General features: G+C 42.6%; 1 protein-coding gene across 3 annotated transcripts in view; it reads left to right on the forward strand.

The window, feature by feature from the left end:
• NT5DC3 (5'-nucleotidase domain containing 3) overlaps positions 1-17,127 on the forward strand; it is a 96,161-nt gene that overhangs the window by 63,098 nt on the left and 15,936 nt on the right. For all 3 annotated transcript variants that reach the window (XM_069764252.1, XM_069764253.1, XM_069764254.1), the window contains exons 9-12: positions 3,573-3,674; positions 6,014-6,095; positions 6,195-6,281; positions 12,725-12,865. In XM_069764252.1, the coding sequence (XP_069620353.1) occupies positions 3,573-3,674; positions 6,014-6,095; positions 6,195-6,281; positions 12,725-12,865 (412 nt within the window). The remainder of the gene's footprint in view (positions 1-3,572; positions 3,675-6,013; positions 6,096-6,194; positions 6,282-12,724; positions 12,866-17,127) is intronic.

The following is a 17,127-nucleotide window of genomic DNA, read 5'->3' on the forward strand; positions in this document are numbered from 1 at the left end:
TTCAATTTTTTCTTGCTTTTGGCTTTCACTGCATAGAATAAAATATTTTATTAGGTCAAGCAACTATGCATGCAGGTATGCCAAATATGTGTTTTGTTTTTTTTTGTTTGTTGTTTTTTTTTTTTTTTTTTTTTTTGTATATTTGTCTCCTATGATGCTGGGTTTCATAGGAGGGCTAACATAGCAGGCACGGAGACATTCAGAAAACCCAATGGCCATGGCTGATTAATACCCCACGATTGCATCGCACAGGTTGCTGATAGCTGTCAGACGTACAGCTGCTTTTCACAAAATTGGAATATCATCAAAATTTATTTCAGTTCTTCAATACAAAAAGTGAAACTCCTATATTATGTAGAGTAATTACAAACAGAGTGATCAATTTCGAGTGTTTTTCTGTTAATGTTGATGATTATAGCTTTACAGCCAATGAAAACCCAAGTCATTAATAAATTAGAATAATTAGCAAAAACACTTAAAAGGCTTCCTAAGTGTTTTAAAAAGTCCCTTAGTCTGTTTCAGTAGTCTCCACAATCATGTGGAAGACTACTGACTTGACACATGTCCAGAAGGCTTCCGTTGACACACACCACAAGGAGGATAAGCCACAAAAGGTCATTGGTAAAGAAGCTGGCTGTTCAGAGTGCTGTACCCAAGCATATTAATGGAAAGTTGAGTGGAAGGAAAAACTGTAGTAGAAAAAAGTGCACAAGCAGTCAGGATAACCGCAGTGTTGAAAGGATTGTTATGAAAAGTCCATTCAAAAATTTGGGGGAGCTTCACAAGGAGTGAACTGCTGCTGGAGTCATTGCTTCAAGAGCCACCACACACAGACGTATCCAGGACATGGGCTACAAGTATCGCATTCCTTGTGTCAAGCCACTCATGACCAGTAGACAACGCCAGAAGTGTCTTACCTGGGCCAAGGAGAAAAAGAACTGGACTGTTGCTCAGTGGTCCAAGATGTTGGTTTCAGATTAAAGTAAATTTTGCATTTCATTTGGAAATCAAGGTCCCAGAGTCTGGAGGAAGAGTGGAGAGACAGACAATCCAAGCTGCTTGAGGTCTAGTGTGAAGTATCCACAGTCAGTGATGATTTGGGGAGCCATGTCATCTGCTGGTGTAGGTCCACTGTGTTTTATCAAGACCAAAGTCAGAGCAGCCGTCTACCAGGAAATTTTACAGCAGTTTTTGGTTCCGTTTGCTGACAAGCTTTTTGGGGATGGAAATGTCATTCTCCAGCAGGACTTGGCACCTATCCACGCTGCAAAAAGTACCAATACCTGGGTTAAAAACAACAATATCACTGTGCTTGATTGACCAGCGAACTTGCCTGAGAGAATCTATGGGGTATTGTCAAGAGGAAGATGAGACACCAGACCCAACAATGCAGATGAGCTGAAGGCTGCCATCAAAGCAACCTGGGCTTCCATAACACCTTAACAGTGCCACAGGCTGATCGCCTCCATGCCACGCTGCGTTGATGAACTAATTGCTGCAAAAGGAGCCCCAACCAAGTATTGAGTGCATTTACTGAACATACATTTCAGTAGGTCAACATTTCGGATTTTAAAATCATTTTTCAAGCTGGTGTTATAAAGTATTCTAATTTACTGAGATAATAAGTTTTGGGTTTTCATTGGCTGTAAGCCATAATCATCAACCTTAACAGAAATAAACACTCGAAATACTAAAAAGTAATTCTATATAATGAGTACTTTTTGCATTGAAGAACTGAAATAAATTAACTTTTTGATATTCTAATTTTGTGAGAAGCACCTGTATTTGCCACCATGTTGAAGCATTTTAAATGCCAATGTTATTGTTGACAAACTGTATTTAAGAAATTGTGTATCAAGCACACTGCCACCATGCCTAAATGGTGGCCTTCACTATGGGGTTGAGAGGCCAACAAAATAAGGCTGTATCTGACTTTTCCTTCACTCTGTACACTTAGGCCATGTTCACACCATCCTTTTTTTAATGCGGAACCGCCGCGATTTTTCCGCTGCGGGTCCGCAGCTGTTTTTCCATGCAGGGTACATTACAATGTACCCTATGGAAAACAGGAACTGCTGTGCCCACATTGCGGAAAATCGCGAAAAAAGCCTCGCTGAATAGCCGCGGTAAAAAAGAAGTACCATGTCACTTCTTCTTTTTGCGGAACTGCAGCGGTTCTGCACCCATAGACCTCCATTGTGAGGTCAAACCCGCAGTAAAACCCGCAGATGAAAAAAATATCTGCGGGTTTTCTGCGGTTTGTGGTGCAGAACCGCTGCAGTGTGGCTGCCCCCCCCCCCCCCCGTGCCCTCATCTCCCCCCCTTATACTTACCCGGCCTCCCGGTGTCCGTCCGTCCGTCTTCTCCCTGGGCGCCGCCATCTTGCAAAATGGCGGGCGCATGCGCAGTGCGCCCGCCAAATCTGCCGGCCGGCAGATTCGTTCCAAAGTGCATTTTGATCACTGAGATAGGTTATATCTCAGTGATCAAAATAAAAAAAATAGTAAATGACACCCCCCCCCCCCCTTTGTCACCCCCATAGGTAGGGACAATAAAAAAATAAAGAAATTTTTTTTTTTTCCCACTAAGGTTAGAATAGAGTTAGGGGTAGGGTTAGGGTATTTTCAGCCATTTTAACCCTAAAAAACTTCCTAGAAAACACAGACTCTGCATAGAAAACTGCACAAAAAAACGCATCAAAAAACGCACCAAAAAAGCACCAAAAAAAGGACCTGCGTTTTCTGCCAAGAGCTGCGGTTTTTAGTGCAGAAAAAACAGCAGGGAAATCGGGAACGTGTGAACATGGCCTAACAGTATGGACACTGCATGCTTTAAACCCACCATCGCGTACATTTTAGTATCTGTATAAAATGTATCTAAGGCCAGATTCTCATCTCTCCTGTCCTGAACTCGACAGCCTGATAGGAATATATGAGGGAAATGGCAATAATTCCGGCACCATATATCATGTGTCCGCTTCAACATCCTGTTACCTGTGGACTTGTTTTTTCACCAGACATTAGGGATCTCTGGTGCAACACCAAAATGAAGTCAATGCAAAATGTACCAAAGAAAAGTGGCACTCTCCATCACTTGAAGCATCTTTTATTCAACAAAAATGAAAACTTTGATGTAGGAGAATTGTGAACACTTAAGGACCACAGTCATTTCGCACCTTTCTGCACTTCGACAGGTCCCGTTGAAGCTCAGGAAAGTGTCCATTACAAGGACACAACTCTCCTGCATCCATGTTTTTAATTTTTGTTGAATAAAACATTCTTCAAAGGATGATTAGTGCATATTTTTTTTTCTTTTGCACATAGGCATATATTAGCCTGTTGAGTTTGGGTCAGGAGACCCGCACCTTCAGAAAGCACACCTCAGGCTGGATTCATACATCTGCATTTTGCAAACGTGGAGAAAAATAATTCATTTTCCTGACCACAAATATCACTTGGGCACCAAGGCTCAAATGTTTATAATTGTACAAATATCTTTAGCAAATGCTAGTAACTTGCAAGGTTGGTGTGTACAAATAAATAGACTTGTGTAATTGTATACTTTCTCTTCAGAGACAAGGGAATGAATTTCATTGTGGGGAAAGATTGGAGAGATCTCTTTGATGTTGTCATTGTTCAAGCTGATAAGCCAAACTTTTTCAATGATAAAAGGAGGTAAATATTTCATTCTGATTTTTTTTTTCACATTTCACTTGGCTGACAAACCTTCATAAATCTGCATTATTTCATCAGTTCTAGCTAGTTTAACATAGAAAAAAAGCCAACATTTAATTTCTAGAAAAAAAGTATCATTAAGGCTTGGTACATAATTTTTTTTTCCCAATTATTAGATTGTTGCTCAACTTTGAATTTAGCAAGCAAAGTCACCGGAAATGGTTTTTACTTCACAGGTGTGCCCTGTCAGGTTTAATAAGTGGGATTTCTTACCTTATAAATGGGGTTGGGACCATCAGTTGTGTTGTGCAGAAGTCTGGTGGATACACAGCTGATAATACAAATTCTAACAGTCTATTCAGTAGGACTATGGCAAGAAAAAAGCAGCTAAGTAAAGAAAAATGAGTGGCCATCTTTACTTTAAGAAATGAAGGTCAGTCAGTCCGAAAAATTGGGCAAACTTTGAAAGTGTCCCCAAGTGCAGTGGCAAAACCCATCAAGCGCTACAAAGAAACTGGCTCACATGAGGACTGCCCCAGGAAAGGAAGACCAAGAGTCACCTCTGCTTCTGAGGATAAGTTTATCCGAGTCACCAGCCTCAGAAATCTCAGGTTAACAGCTGCTCAGATTAGTGAACAGGTCAATGCCACACAGATTTCTAGCAGCAGACACATCTCTACAACAACTGTTAAGAGGAGACTTTGTGCAGCAGGCCTTCATGCTAAAATAGCTGCTAGGAAACAACTGCTAAGGACAGGCAACAAGCAGAAGAGACTTGTTTGGGCTAAAGAACACAAGGAATTGACATTAGACCAGTGGATATCTGTGCTTTGGTCTGATCAGTCCAAATCTGATATCTTTAGTTCCAACCACCGTGTCTTTGTGAGATGCAGAAAAGGTGAACAGATGGACTATATGCCTGGTTCCCACCGTGAAGCATGGAGGAGGAGGTGTGATGGTGTCGGGTTGCTTTGCTGGTGACACTGTTGGGGATTTATTCAAAATTGAAGGCATACTGAACCAGCATGGCTACCACAGCATCTTGCAGCTGCATGCTATTCCATCCGGTTTGCGTTTAGTTGGACCATCATTTATTTTTCAGCAGGACAATGACCCCAAACACACCTCCAGGCTGTGTAAGGGCTATTTGACCAAGAAGGAGAGTGATGGGGTGCTACGCCAGATGACCTGGCCTCCACAGTCACCAGACCTGAACCCAATCGAGATGGTTTGGGGTGAGCTGGACTGCAGAGTGAAGGCAAAAGGGCCAACAAGTGCTAAGCATCTCTGGGAACTTATTCAGTGTGAATGTATAATTTTCATAGTCATGAAAATACAGAAAAATCTTTAAATGAGGTGTGTCCAAACTTTTGGTCTGTACTATATGTATATTATATTAATCAAAATGAAATCACTAGATTGCTCAAGGAAATGTTTGCTACTTTAGGCTGGTTGTAAAACTAAAGTATTGTCACAGAAGTACTGTATCCAGCAATTAGTTAATTAGTGTTACATCATGTACAGTTTAATAAAGGGGTTGTGCAAAGTTTGAATGTTATCCCCTGTCTGTCGACTAAGAAGTAACATCCCCATTGCTAGGAATCCAAACACTGCCTTTACCCCATCCCATCGTTCTCGCCCTCTGATCCCAAGAATAGGGCTCTGCAGTGTGACTGAAGCGAAAATTGAGCATGTACACCTCGGCTACAATTATTCTTATTTGGAGTGCCAGAGACTGCTGAGCACAGAACTGGGCTATTCCTGAAGAGTGCCTTTGAAGTGTCCCTTTTTGGAGGCCTGCATTTAGATAACTTTCTTACCACAGGAGCTAATCCTGCTTTGTTGCTTGCATCATGTAGTGTTCTATTGGATCAAATTCTAATTCAAATAGGAGCATTGCCATCAAATGCCCCACTCATTGCATCTAGGCATCAGTTTGCATGCACCCAGCACCATAATTATAATCAAGGCTTGGCACAGATGGTTTCATTCAGTCTCTCATACTGTGCTTCTTGCTCAATAGTATTGATTAAACACAAGCTGCTAATGGTAGCCTTTGGACCTAAAATTATTTATGATAAAGGCACAGACAATGTAGGAAAATCCCAATCATAACTCCACTGTTACATGAGTTTATTCAATTTTTTTTTATTTATTTTTTTTTATCTATAAATCTATTTTGTGTGTAGATGGTAGATATATTATGATGCAACAAATCTAGTATTGTAACTGTCTGGCATTTTTCTTTAAGTTACTTTTCCTTAAGCCAACCATGCACTTAGCGTTCCTGTAAAATTCCTTGAACCCAAAGGTAATTTTTGTTATTATCCTTCTTTTAGACCATTCCGTAAGGTTACAAATCGAGGTGTTCTACTGTGGGATAAAATTCACCAATTAGAAAAAGGCAAGATATACAAGCAGGTTTGTTTTGAAGCTTTATTTTTTTTAAATAGGGGTTTTATCAGCATGTAGTATATGCTAGAGCAATTTCTTACTGTTTTCTGCCTTTCTCTTCTATAGGGCAACCTATTTGAATTTTTGAAGCTCACTGGCTGGCGAGGATCAAAAGTGTTATACTTTGGTGACCATATATACAGTGATCTGGCCGTAAGACATATCTAATTACTGAACTATATAGAAAGTGTCTTGGTGCAGCATCTGCAAGCTTCTGTTATGCTTTGATAATTGCCATAAAGCATTTGATTTGCAGGTCCTTTAACGACCCTTTCATCATTGGTCGCTAAGCAACGTATGCAGCCGGTTCAAGAGCTGAACCACGTTCATACCAGCAAGTGCCAGCTGTGTTGCATATTTGCTATTTATCTGTAAACTGCAGTGACTATAATTTTGCTCCTTTAGCTGCAGTTTTAACCAATTACAGTGCTTTCTGAAAGTATTTGGGCCCCCTGGAACTTTTCAACGTTTTCTCACATATGCTTCAAACATAAAGATACCAAATGTACATTTTTGGTAAAGAATCAACAAGTAGAACAAAATTATGAAGTTGAATGAAATGTATTGGTTATTTTAATTTTTTGTGGAAAATCAAAAACTGAAAAGTGGGGCTTGCAATATTATTCGGCCCCTTTAACTTAATACTTTGTTGCGCCACCTTTTGCTGTGATTACAGCTGCAAGTTGCTTGGGGTATGTCTCTATCAGTTTTGTACATCGAGAGACTGAAATTCTTGCCCATTCTTCCTTGGCAAACAGCTCGAGCTCAGTGAGGTTTGATGGAGATCGTTTGTGAACAGCAGTTTTCAGCTCATTCCACAGATTCTCGATTGGATTAAGGTCTGGACTTTGACTTGGCCATTCTAACACCTGGATATGTTTTTGCGAACCATTCCATTGTAGATTTTGCTTTGTTTGGGATCATTGTCTTATTCGAAGACAAATCTCCATCCCGGTCTCAGGTCTTTTGCAGACTCCAACAGGTTTTCTTCAAGAATGGTCCTGTATTTGGCTCCATCCATCTTCCCATCAGTTTTAACCATCTTCCCTGTCCCTGCTGAAGAAAAGCAGGCCCAAACCATGATGTTTCCACCACCATATTTGACAGTGGGGATGGTGTGTTCAGGGTGATGAGCTGTGTTGCCTTTATAACAAACCTATCGTTTGGCATTGTTGCCAGAAAGTTCTATTTTGGTTTCATCTGACCAGAGCACCTTCTTCCACATGTTTGGTGTGTCCAGGCTCTGACTCGCCCACAGGGTAACAGGGGAATCCCCGGATGGGCCCCTGTGCAAACCTGGGCCACCAACCTCACTGTATGGGTAGTACGTGGCATAATTCACTTGATTCACTCTGTACAGAAAAAAGCAGCATCTCATCATTCATTAACCAAACTACCCATTTTATTAATAAATAGAGATGGAAGTAAACTTGTGACAAGGGTAGTGTAATATTTGTATGTAGGCGACAAGTGGGCGCCTCAAAGTCAATGTTACTGGTGGGTCCTTGGCACCCCAGTCCGACACTGGGTGTGTCTCCCAGATGGCTTGTGGCAAACTTTAAACGATACTTTTTATGGATATCTTTAAGAAATGGCTTTCTTGTTGCCACTCTTCCATAAAGGCCAGATTTGTGCAGTGTACGACTGATTGTTGTCCTATGGACAGACTGTCCCACCTCAGCTGTAGATCTCTGCCGTTCATTTAGAGTGATCATGGGCCTCTTGGCTGCATCTCTGATCAGTCTTCTCCTTGTTTGAGATGAAGGTTTAGAGGGACGGCCGTGTCTTGGTAGATTTGCAGTGGTATGATACTCCTTCCATTTCAATATGATCGCTTGCACAGTGGAATGTTTAAAGTTTTGGAAATCATTTTGTATCCAAATCTGGCTTTCAACTTCTCCACAACAGTATCACGGACCTGCCTGTTGTGTTCCTTGGTCTTCATCATGCTCTCTGTGCATTAAATAGAACCCTGAGACAATCACAGAACAGGTACATTTATACGGAAACTTGATTACACACAGGTGGATTATATTTTTCATCATTAGGCATTTAGGACAACATTAGATCATTCAGAGATCCACAATGAACTTCTGGAGTGAGTTTGCTGCACTGAAAGTAAAGGGACCAAATAATATTGCACGCCCCACTTTTCAGTTTTTGATTTTCCACAAAAATGTAAAATAACCAATAAATTTTGTTCAACTTCACAAATGTGTTCCACTTGTTGTTGATTCTTCACCAAAAATTTACATTTGGTATCTTTGTTTGAAGCATGATATGTGTGAAAAGGTTGAAAAGTTCCAGGGAGCCAAATACTTTCGCAAGGCACTCTAAATGCTGTGGTTAGTCTCTGAAAGTGGCATATATGTACCGTATATACTCGAGTATAAGCCGATCCAAGTATAAGCCGACCCCCCTAATTTTGCCACAAAAAACTGGGAAAACTTATTGACTCGAGTATAAGCCTAGGGTGGAAATGCAGCATTTACCGGTGAATTTCAATAATAAAAATAGATCATTATTTCCCCATAGCTGTGCCATATAGTGCTCTGCGCCGTTCATTATTGCCCTATAGCTCTGCCCCATATAGTGCTCTGCGCCGTTCATTATTGCCCTATAGCTGTGCCCCATATAGTGCTCTGTGCCGTTCATTATTGCCCTATAGCTGTGCCCCATATAGTGCTCTGCACCGTTCATTATTGCCCTATAGCTGTGCCCCATATAGTGCTCTTGCACCGTTCATTATTGCCCTATAGCTGTGCCCCATATAGTGCTCTTGCACCGTTCATTATTGCCCTATAGCTCTGCTCCATATAGTGCTCTGCACCGTTCATTATTGCCCTATAGCTGTGCCCCATATAGTGCTCTTGCACCGTTCATTATTGCCCTATAGCTCTGCCCCATATAGTGCTCTTGCACCGTTCATATTGCCCCATAGAAAGCTCTGCCATTGTCGCTGCTGCTGCTGCTGCAGTAAAAAAAAATAACACATACTCACCTCTCTTGCTTGCAGCTCCCGGCGTCCGGTCCCGGCGTCTCTGCACTGACTGATCAGGCAGAGGGCGCCGCGCACACTATATGCGTCATCGCGCCCTCTGACCTGAACAGTCAGAGCACAGAGACGCCGGGAAGATGGAGCGGCGCCCGGCGGCTGGAACGTGGACAGGTAACTATGACATACTTACCTGGTCCTGGCGTCCGGCTCCTTCTCCCGGACAGCTGTCTTCGGTGCCGCAGCTTCTTCCTCTATCAGCGGTCACCGTTACCGCTGATCAGAGAAATGAATAGGCTGCTCCACCCCTATGGGAGGTGGAGCCGCTTATTCATTTCTCTAATGAGCGGTCCCAAGTGACCACTGAAGAGGGGAAGAGCTGCGGCACCGAAGACCGTGGGACGGCAGGGGGAGTGTCAGGATCGCTGGAAGCAGGTAAGTATGCCTCAGCGCCCTCACCCCCTCACCCGCCGACCCTGCCACCCACCTTGACTCGAGTATAAGCCGAGAGGGGCACTTTCAGCCCAAAAATTTGGGCTGAAAATCTCGGCTTATACTCGAGTATATACGGTATTTTACTTCTTCGTGTGTGTATATAATTTATATTTATTAGGCAAGTTGTATTTTGATCACATGATACTTTTTATACATGTTGTCCTACTCCAAGCTGTTCAGGCTTGAGAGCCAACTACCAATTAAGTAGATCAGGTGATGTGCATCTCTCTAATGAGGAGGGGTGTTGTCTAATGACATCAAAACCCTATAAAAGGTGTGCTTAAATATTACGAAACTTCCTTTCCTTTAGCAAAATGGGTCAGAAGAGAGATTTGACGGGCTCAAAAAAGTCCAAAATTGTGAAATGTGTTGCAGAGAGATGCAGCAGTCTTGAAATTGCCAAACTTTTGAAGTGTGATCACCGAACAATCAAGTGTTTCATGGCAAATAGCCAACAGGGTCGCAAGAAGCGTGTTGGGCAAAAAAGGTGCAAAATGACTGCCCATGAATTGAGGAAAATCAAGCGTGAAGCTGCCAAGATGCCATTTGCCACCAGTTTTGCCATATTTCAGAGCTGCAACGTTACTGAAGTAACAAAAAGCACAAGGTGTGCGATACTCGGGTACATGGCCATGATAAGGAAGGCTGAAAAACGACCACCTTTGGACAAGAAACATAACATAAAACGTCAAGACTGGGCCAAGGAATATCTTAAGACTGACTTTTCAAAGGTTTTATGGACTGATGAAGTGAGAGTGACTCTTGATGGGCCAGAGGCTGGATCAGTAAAGGGCAGAGAGCTCCACTCCAACTCAGACGCCAGCAAGGTGGAGGTGGGGTACTGGTATCGGCTGGTATCATCAAAGATGAACTTGAGGGACCTTTTCGGGTTGAGGATGGAGTGAAGCTCATCTCCCAGACCTACTGCCAGTTTCTGGAAGACAACTTCTTCAAGCAGTGGTACAGGAAGAAGTCAGTATTGTTCAAGAAAAACATGATTTTCATGCAGGACAATGCTCTATCACATGCCTCCAACTACTCCACAGCAGGTTTTTTTTTTTTTTTTTCAAGAATGGTACATTTGTCCATTCATCATTCTGTCAAATACATGAAGTTTTCCAGTGCCTTATGTTGAAAAGCAGCCTCACGCAATTATGTTCCCGCTTTCAAACTTCACTGTTCCCCTTGAGGAAGCGGACACTAAACACGCGTTGGGGCTGGAGGCGTCTCATCATTCACATGTGACTATGGTTAAGACTACTTTCACACTAGCGATGTTCGACGCACGTCACAGTGCATCGTTTTGAAGAAAAAACGCATCCTGCAAAGTTGCCTGCAGGATGCGTTTTTTCTCCATAGACTTTAATTAGCCACGTATTGCCACACGTTGCATCCGTCGTGCGACGGATGTGACGTGCTTTTGCAGTCCATCGGGACAAAAAAACGTTGCTTGCAACGTTTTTTTTTTTTTTTTTTTGTCCGTCGGGTCTGCTTTTTCCGACCTCGCATGTGCGGCCGGAACTCCGCCCCCTCCTCCCCGGACCTATGGAGGACACAGCATGAACTTCAACCCAATATTGCGGCCAGCATGCAGCCAGTGGGTAAGGAAAGGGTCAATCAAACACCCGAAAACCCCGCCCATATGACCACAAACCTGTCCCGCCAAATTCAGGTGACAGGTTCCCTTTAAGTTACAATCTTTGTGGATTGGATGAGTGGCTATCTACATCTGGTGAGAATTTCATGTCAATTGCACCTTCAGAAATATATTTAATTTACAAAATTGGTGATTATGTTCAATACTTATTTCACCCAATGTGTCATCTGAGTGTGATCCGATTCTCTAGCATGCGCGAATCACAGCACAAGTGCGGAGAAGATGGAGATTGCCCTCTATGCGTGTATATTGGACGGCATTCTGAAGTCATCGGAGTGTAGTCCAATGTTTGACACACACCCATAGACTTGTATGGGTGCACGTGAGCCTAATATCTGATGCACTCACTGCATGCTGCAATTGGTTTGAGAAAATAATCGCAGATCTACACTGACCCATAGTCTAACATTGGGCCGAGTGCTTAGAGATAAAACATCGGAGAGCACGCGGCCGTGTTATACTCCAGTGAGAGAGAGAATGTTTGGTGTAATCATACTAACCTAGAGGGTCATCTTTATTACAGAATGGAAGCCGAATAAAAGATAAAATAAAACTGACCATTACATTTTTATTTATTTATTTTTTTCAGAATGTTTTTTTTTCTTAAAATAATAATAAATAATAATAATCTTTATTTATATAGCACCAACATATTCCTCAGCGCTTTACAGTTTAACAGTTTCAAAGTTTAAAATGAATATTGTCATTAAAAATAACTCCACCCACAATAAACATTAAGGGAAAGAAAAAAAACAAATGTGTAAAACTGAAAAACGTCTGGGCGTTTTAAAGGGTAAAGTTATTTATTTTTTTTATTTTTTTTTCAAAAACTTACTCAACATTGAAATTGCATCAACAGTAAAAGTCTTGGAATTATGACTGTCACAGGATCAAGATACATGTTAGTAATATGCAAATTGTATTAAAAAAATTAATAACAATGGAAGCAAAATGTTGAGCTCAACAGTAAGCTAAAGATGACCGTGCTGGGGGGCTTCGGTAGGCTTTGAGAAACTATTGGCGCCCTGTGATCAGATCCCATAAGTCCGATGGGAGCCGGTTTTCAGGTGACCAGCGATCGCGCTATAATAATGCTGCGGTCACTGATTGCGGCATCGTGATGGGTAAATAGCGTAACCGTAGCCAACTCCAGTCGCTGCTAATTCTGCAAGATGAGCGTTGTGTATCGCAGCCGGCATCTCCCTGGTATGGTGCGAGCTCCGCTCCTGAGCCTGCTCCATACACCAGCACTTGACATATGACATACTTTTACATCATATGTCAATAAGGTGTTAAATACCATTTGATATTTGTTGATTTGTAGTCCATCTAGGCAATTTATATTGGCCCAGCACTTGTTTTCTTGTTACCATTGTTTCTTTAGTGAATATGACCTTTTCAATTCAGCAACTCTAAATAAGGCTTTACCATAATGTTCTTGTCATCTAGGACCTTACATTAAAGCATGGCTGGAGAACAGGAGCCATTATTCCTGAGCTGAAATCCGAACTTACCATCATGAACACATCTCAGTATATTCAGACTATGGCCTGGCTTCAGGCTTTAACTGGTTTACTTGAACGAATGCAGGTATGTGGAAAATATAAGTTCTATATTACGTAGGCTGGGGCCCATTAGCATTTCACATCCGATGATTCTCTCATGTGAAAGCATGGGATGCGATATCCTAATGACCCTCGGCTCCTGCTCTGCTGCAAGGGTGAGCCGAGTGTCAGTGCTCTGTGATCTGATCCTCTCGCATGGCAGAATCGCAGCACAGGTGCAGAGAAGATGGAGAAAGTAATTTCTCCATCTCCTCTGCTGCTGGCATCGTCCAAAATCACAGCGCCCTCGGATGATGTCCAAGTGCAGTGGGATGTTTCACGTGCACCCATAGATTTCTATGGGTGCGTGCAATCAGATTTTCGGGTGCAATCGCAGCAGACTGCCATTGTTTTCGCATGCCGAATCTGCATGAAAAAATAATCACAGATGTGAGCTTCACCATGGAGAAGCATTGAGGTGGGTGCAATCTGATGTGTGTGTGTGTATATATATATATATATATATATATATATATATATATACATATATGTGTATATATATGTATGTATATATGTATATATGTATATATGTATATATATATATATATATATGTATATATATGTATGTATATATATGTATATATATATATATATATATATATATATATATATATATATATTATATATATTCTCTATCGTATATACTCGAGTATAAGCCGACCCCCTAATTTTGCCACAAAAAAAACTGAAAACTTAATGACTCGAGTATAAGCCTAGGGTGGGAAATGCAGCAGCTACCGGTAAATTTCAAAAGCAAAAATAGATACCAATAAAAGTAAAATTAATTGAGACATCAGAAGGTTAGGTGTTTTTGAATATCCATATTGAATCAGGAGCCTCATATAATGCTCCATAAAGTTTGATAGGCCCCATTAGATGCTCCATATTAAAATATGGCCCATATAATCCTGCATAAAGGGTAATAAGGGCCCCATAAGATGCTCCATAGAGATATTTGCCCTATATAGTGTTGCACAAGTGTTATGGCCCCATAAGATGCTCCGTACAGCTACTTGCCCCATATAGTGCTGCACAAGTGTTATGGCCCCATAAGATGCTCTGCACAGCTACTTGCCCCATATAATGCTGCACAAGTATGGCCCCATAAGATGCTCTGCACAGCTACTTGCCCCATATAATGCTGCACAATTATGGCCCCATAAGATGCTCTGCACAGCTACTTGCCCCATATAATGCTGCACAAGTATGGCCCCATAAGATGCTCTGCACAGCTACTTGCCCAATATAATGCTGCACAAGTATGGCCCCATAAGATGCTCTGCACAGCTACCTGCCCAATATAGTGCTGCACAAGTATGGCCCCATAAGATGCTCTGCACAGCTACTTGCCCCATATAATGCTGCACAAGTATGGCCCCATAAGATGCTCTGCACAGCTACTTGCCCCTTATGATGGTGCACAAGTATGGCCCCATAAGATGCTCTGCACAGCTACTTGCCCCATATAATGCTGCACAAGTGTTATGGCCCCAGAAGATGCTCTGCACAGCTACCTGCCCCATATAATGCTGCACAAGTATGGCCCCATAAGATGCTCTGCACAGCTAATTGCCCCATATAATGCTGCACAAGTATGGCCCCATAAGATGCTCTGCACAGTCACTTGCCCCATATGCTGTGGCTGCCATAAAAAATCACATACTCACCTGTCTTCGCTCAGGACCCCGGCACTGTCACCTGCTTCTCGTGCGGCTCCGTCTTCGGCACTGACGCTCAGGTGAGAGGGCGCGGTGACGTAGTCAGTGCGCGCCCTCTCACCTGAGCGTCACTGCTGAAGACAGAGCGACACCCGGACCGAGGAGCAGGTGACTATCGCGCAGCGCAACGCTCCCTCTCCCCGTATACTTACCTGGTCCTGACGCTGCATCCCTGCTTCTTCCCCAGCGCTGCATCTTCTTCCTGTATTGAGCGGGCAGCGTCACCGCTCATATACAGTAATGAATATGCGGCTCCACCTCTATGGGGGGTGGAGCTGCATATTCCTTACTGTATATGAGCGGTGCCATGTGACCACTCAATACAGGAAGAAGCTGCAGCACTGGAAGAAGCAGGGACGTCCAGGGACCGCGCCGGGAGCAGGTAAGTATCATTACACAGCCCCCGCTCCCCCTCCCGTGCTGACCCTGGGTATGACTCGAGTATAAGCCGAGAGGGGGACTTTCAGCCCAAAAAAATGGGCTGAAAATCTCGGCTTATACTCGAGTATATACGGTATATATATAATTTTTTTTTTTTTTTTTTTTAAATGATCAAATTGCACTCGTCCGGTTCCTTTCGCAAATGTTAGTGAGCCCGAAGTCTGTATACTGGCAACCTTACACAAAATAAATTGTTCCAGTCCAAATGGTGGCAGCTATTATCAGTGTGGTTAACTCCAGTGATCTGAAGAACACATTGGTGTCCAAATAGAAGTTCATTATTTTGCGGGAGCATGGCTTTTCTGCTGCCTTTTTTTTTTTTTTATCCTTCAGGGTTTTGCTTTTATGGTGGTGTTCCTTGTTCTGTAAAAAAAACAAATGGAACTGTCAACATGGTTCTCCAGGTCCATGCAATATTTTTAATGCGTGCACGCGCGCACACCCAACACACAGGCTCTCCATGCATGTGACTGTCACACAGCCACGTGACACATGGCGCTACAGAGCCGAACAGCTGATTATCTGCAGCGCTCCAGGTATCCGGGTTCCCTCTGCAGCTCTTCGGGAAGCGCTATAGCTATTCGGATAAGGACTTTTCCAAAGCTATTCACTCATCCCTAGTAGCAAAGTGTTGGCTGCCCAAATTGTTTTACATGTGAGCCATGACCCCATAATGCGTCCTGACTTGCTTGTACATTTGTCATGTACGGTATAAGCATGCCATGCTGATTGCACTGGCTCAGAAGCTTTGCCTGTGCTATTCTCATGGGAACCTGGGGGTGACAGCTGAGATCAGAGAGACCTCTGTTCCTAGTTTTTCAATTCCATACATGCTGTAGCGACAGTGACTATTAAGCAGTAGAGCTGGTGCAAATCAACTGGTAGGTCCCAGACCATCGGCCAGGTCAGTAATCTGTAGCTGCTGAACGGGAGCCCTGAAAACAGCCTGGCTCAATGTTACTTTTACTTGGCACCGCAACGATGACGCCACACCAGGCTGGCTGATCAAAAGAACATCTGCAGATGTCGTTAGGTTAGAGGCGGCTTTGAAGGCTCCCATCGAGCAGCGACAACTTACTGACTTGGCCGATGATCCAAGTATACTATGCAATTATACAGAAAGAGGGGGCTCTCGGTGACAAACAGGCACCTCTCCTGTATGCTGTAATGTTCCTGTAGAAACAAGTACAAATTTCCTTTTATTTAAAACTAAAGAAAAAAAATCTCCTTTAGATAACATGTTTTAGAAGGGGTGAAAAGTCATCTTAGGAACAGGAACACTCGTTCACATTAATGGTGGCGTCTAAACAGCCTGCCGATCAACCAAAGAGTGAGAAAAAGGCTTGTTCGTTGGGTGAAGTGATCTTTTGGTTCGTGCAAAAGATCATTTATTCTCAGCAGCACATTGTCCTGTGTGATCAGTGGCAGCCTATGCGCACTAAGTGATCTATTCCAGATCAGTCGACATGCGTTTTTAAGTGCAGCATGCTTGTGTAAAACAGACTATGAAACCACCACCGATTGTGTAAATCTGTACACATCGGTGGTCATGTAGTGCGCCTTAAATGGAATTGGTTAGCTCTCTCAAAGACAAGTCCAGCAATACCTTTACATGGCCAGTCCGTTCCTCCATTACTGAGAGATCAGTATTTGAATTGATAAGCAATGGTTTTGCTAGATATAAAGACTCTATCACTCCAGGTCTATTTCCTGCTCTGTGCTGAATCCTGCTGACAGAATTGGTGCCTGGGTTACCGTTTAACAGTCTGTTTGGGAAAATTATACTTTCTGAATATGAACATAAAAAATGTATGAGCACCTGACGCCCAAACGAAAACGTGTTCATGTTGCACAAAGTGTCTAACATTCACGATGTGTCCATTCAGATAGGTATGTACTTCTCCCATCAAACTTCTTATCCTCTTAATATTTTGCAATCATCATATTATATAACACCGTGTACTTACAATTGCTCATTTTACCTTTCTACCCAGCTAATTCTTCTGTTCTCTTTGTAGAAGCAGGAAGTGTATTTTCCCTGCAAAAATCATTCCCCTCTTCCACTCCTGACCCAGCTGTTCCCTCCTCC

This window comes from Ranitomeya imitator, chromosome 4 (assembly GCF_032444005.1).
Source record: "Ranitomeya imitator isolate aRanImi1 chromosome 4, aRanImi1.pri, whole genome shotgun sequence".
Classification (NCBI taxonomy): domain Eukaryota; kingdom Metazoa; phylum Chordata; class Amphibia; order Anura; family Dendrobatidae; genus Ranitomeya; species Ranitomeya imitator.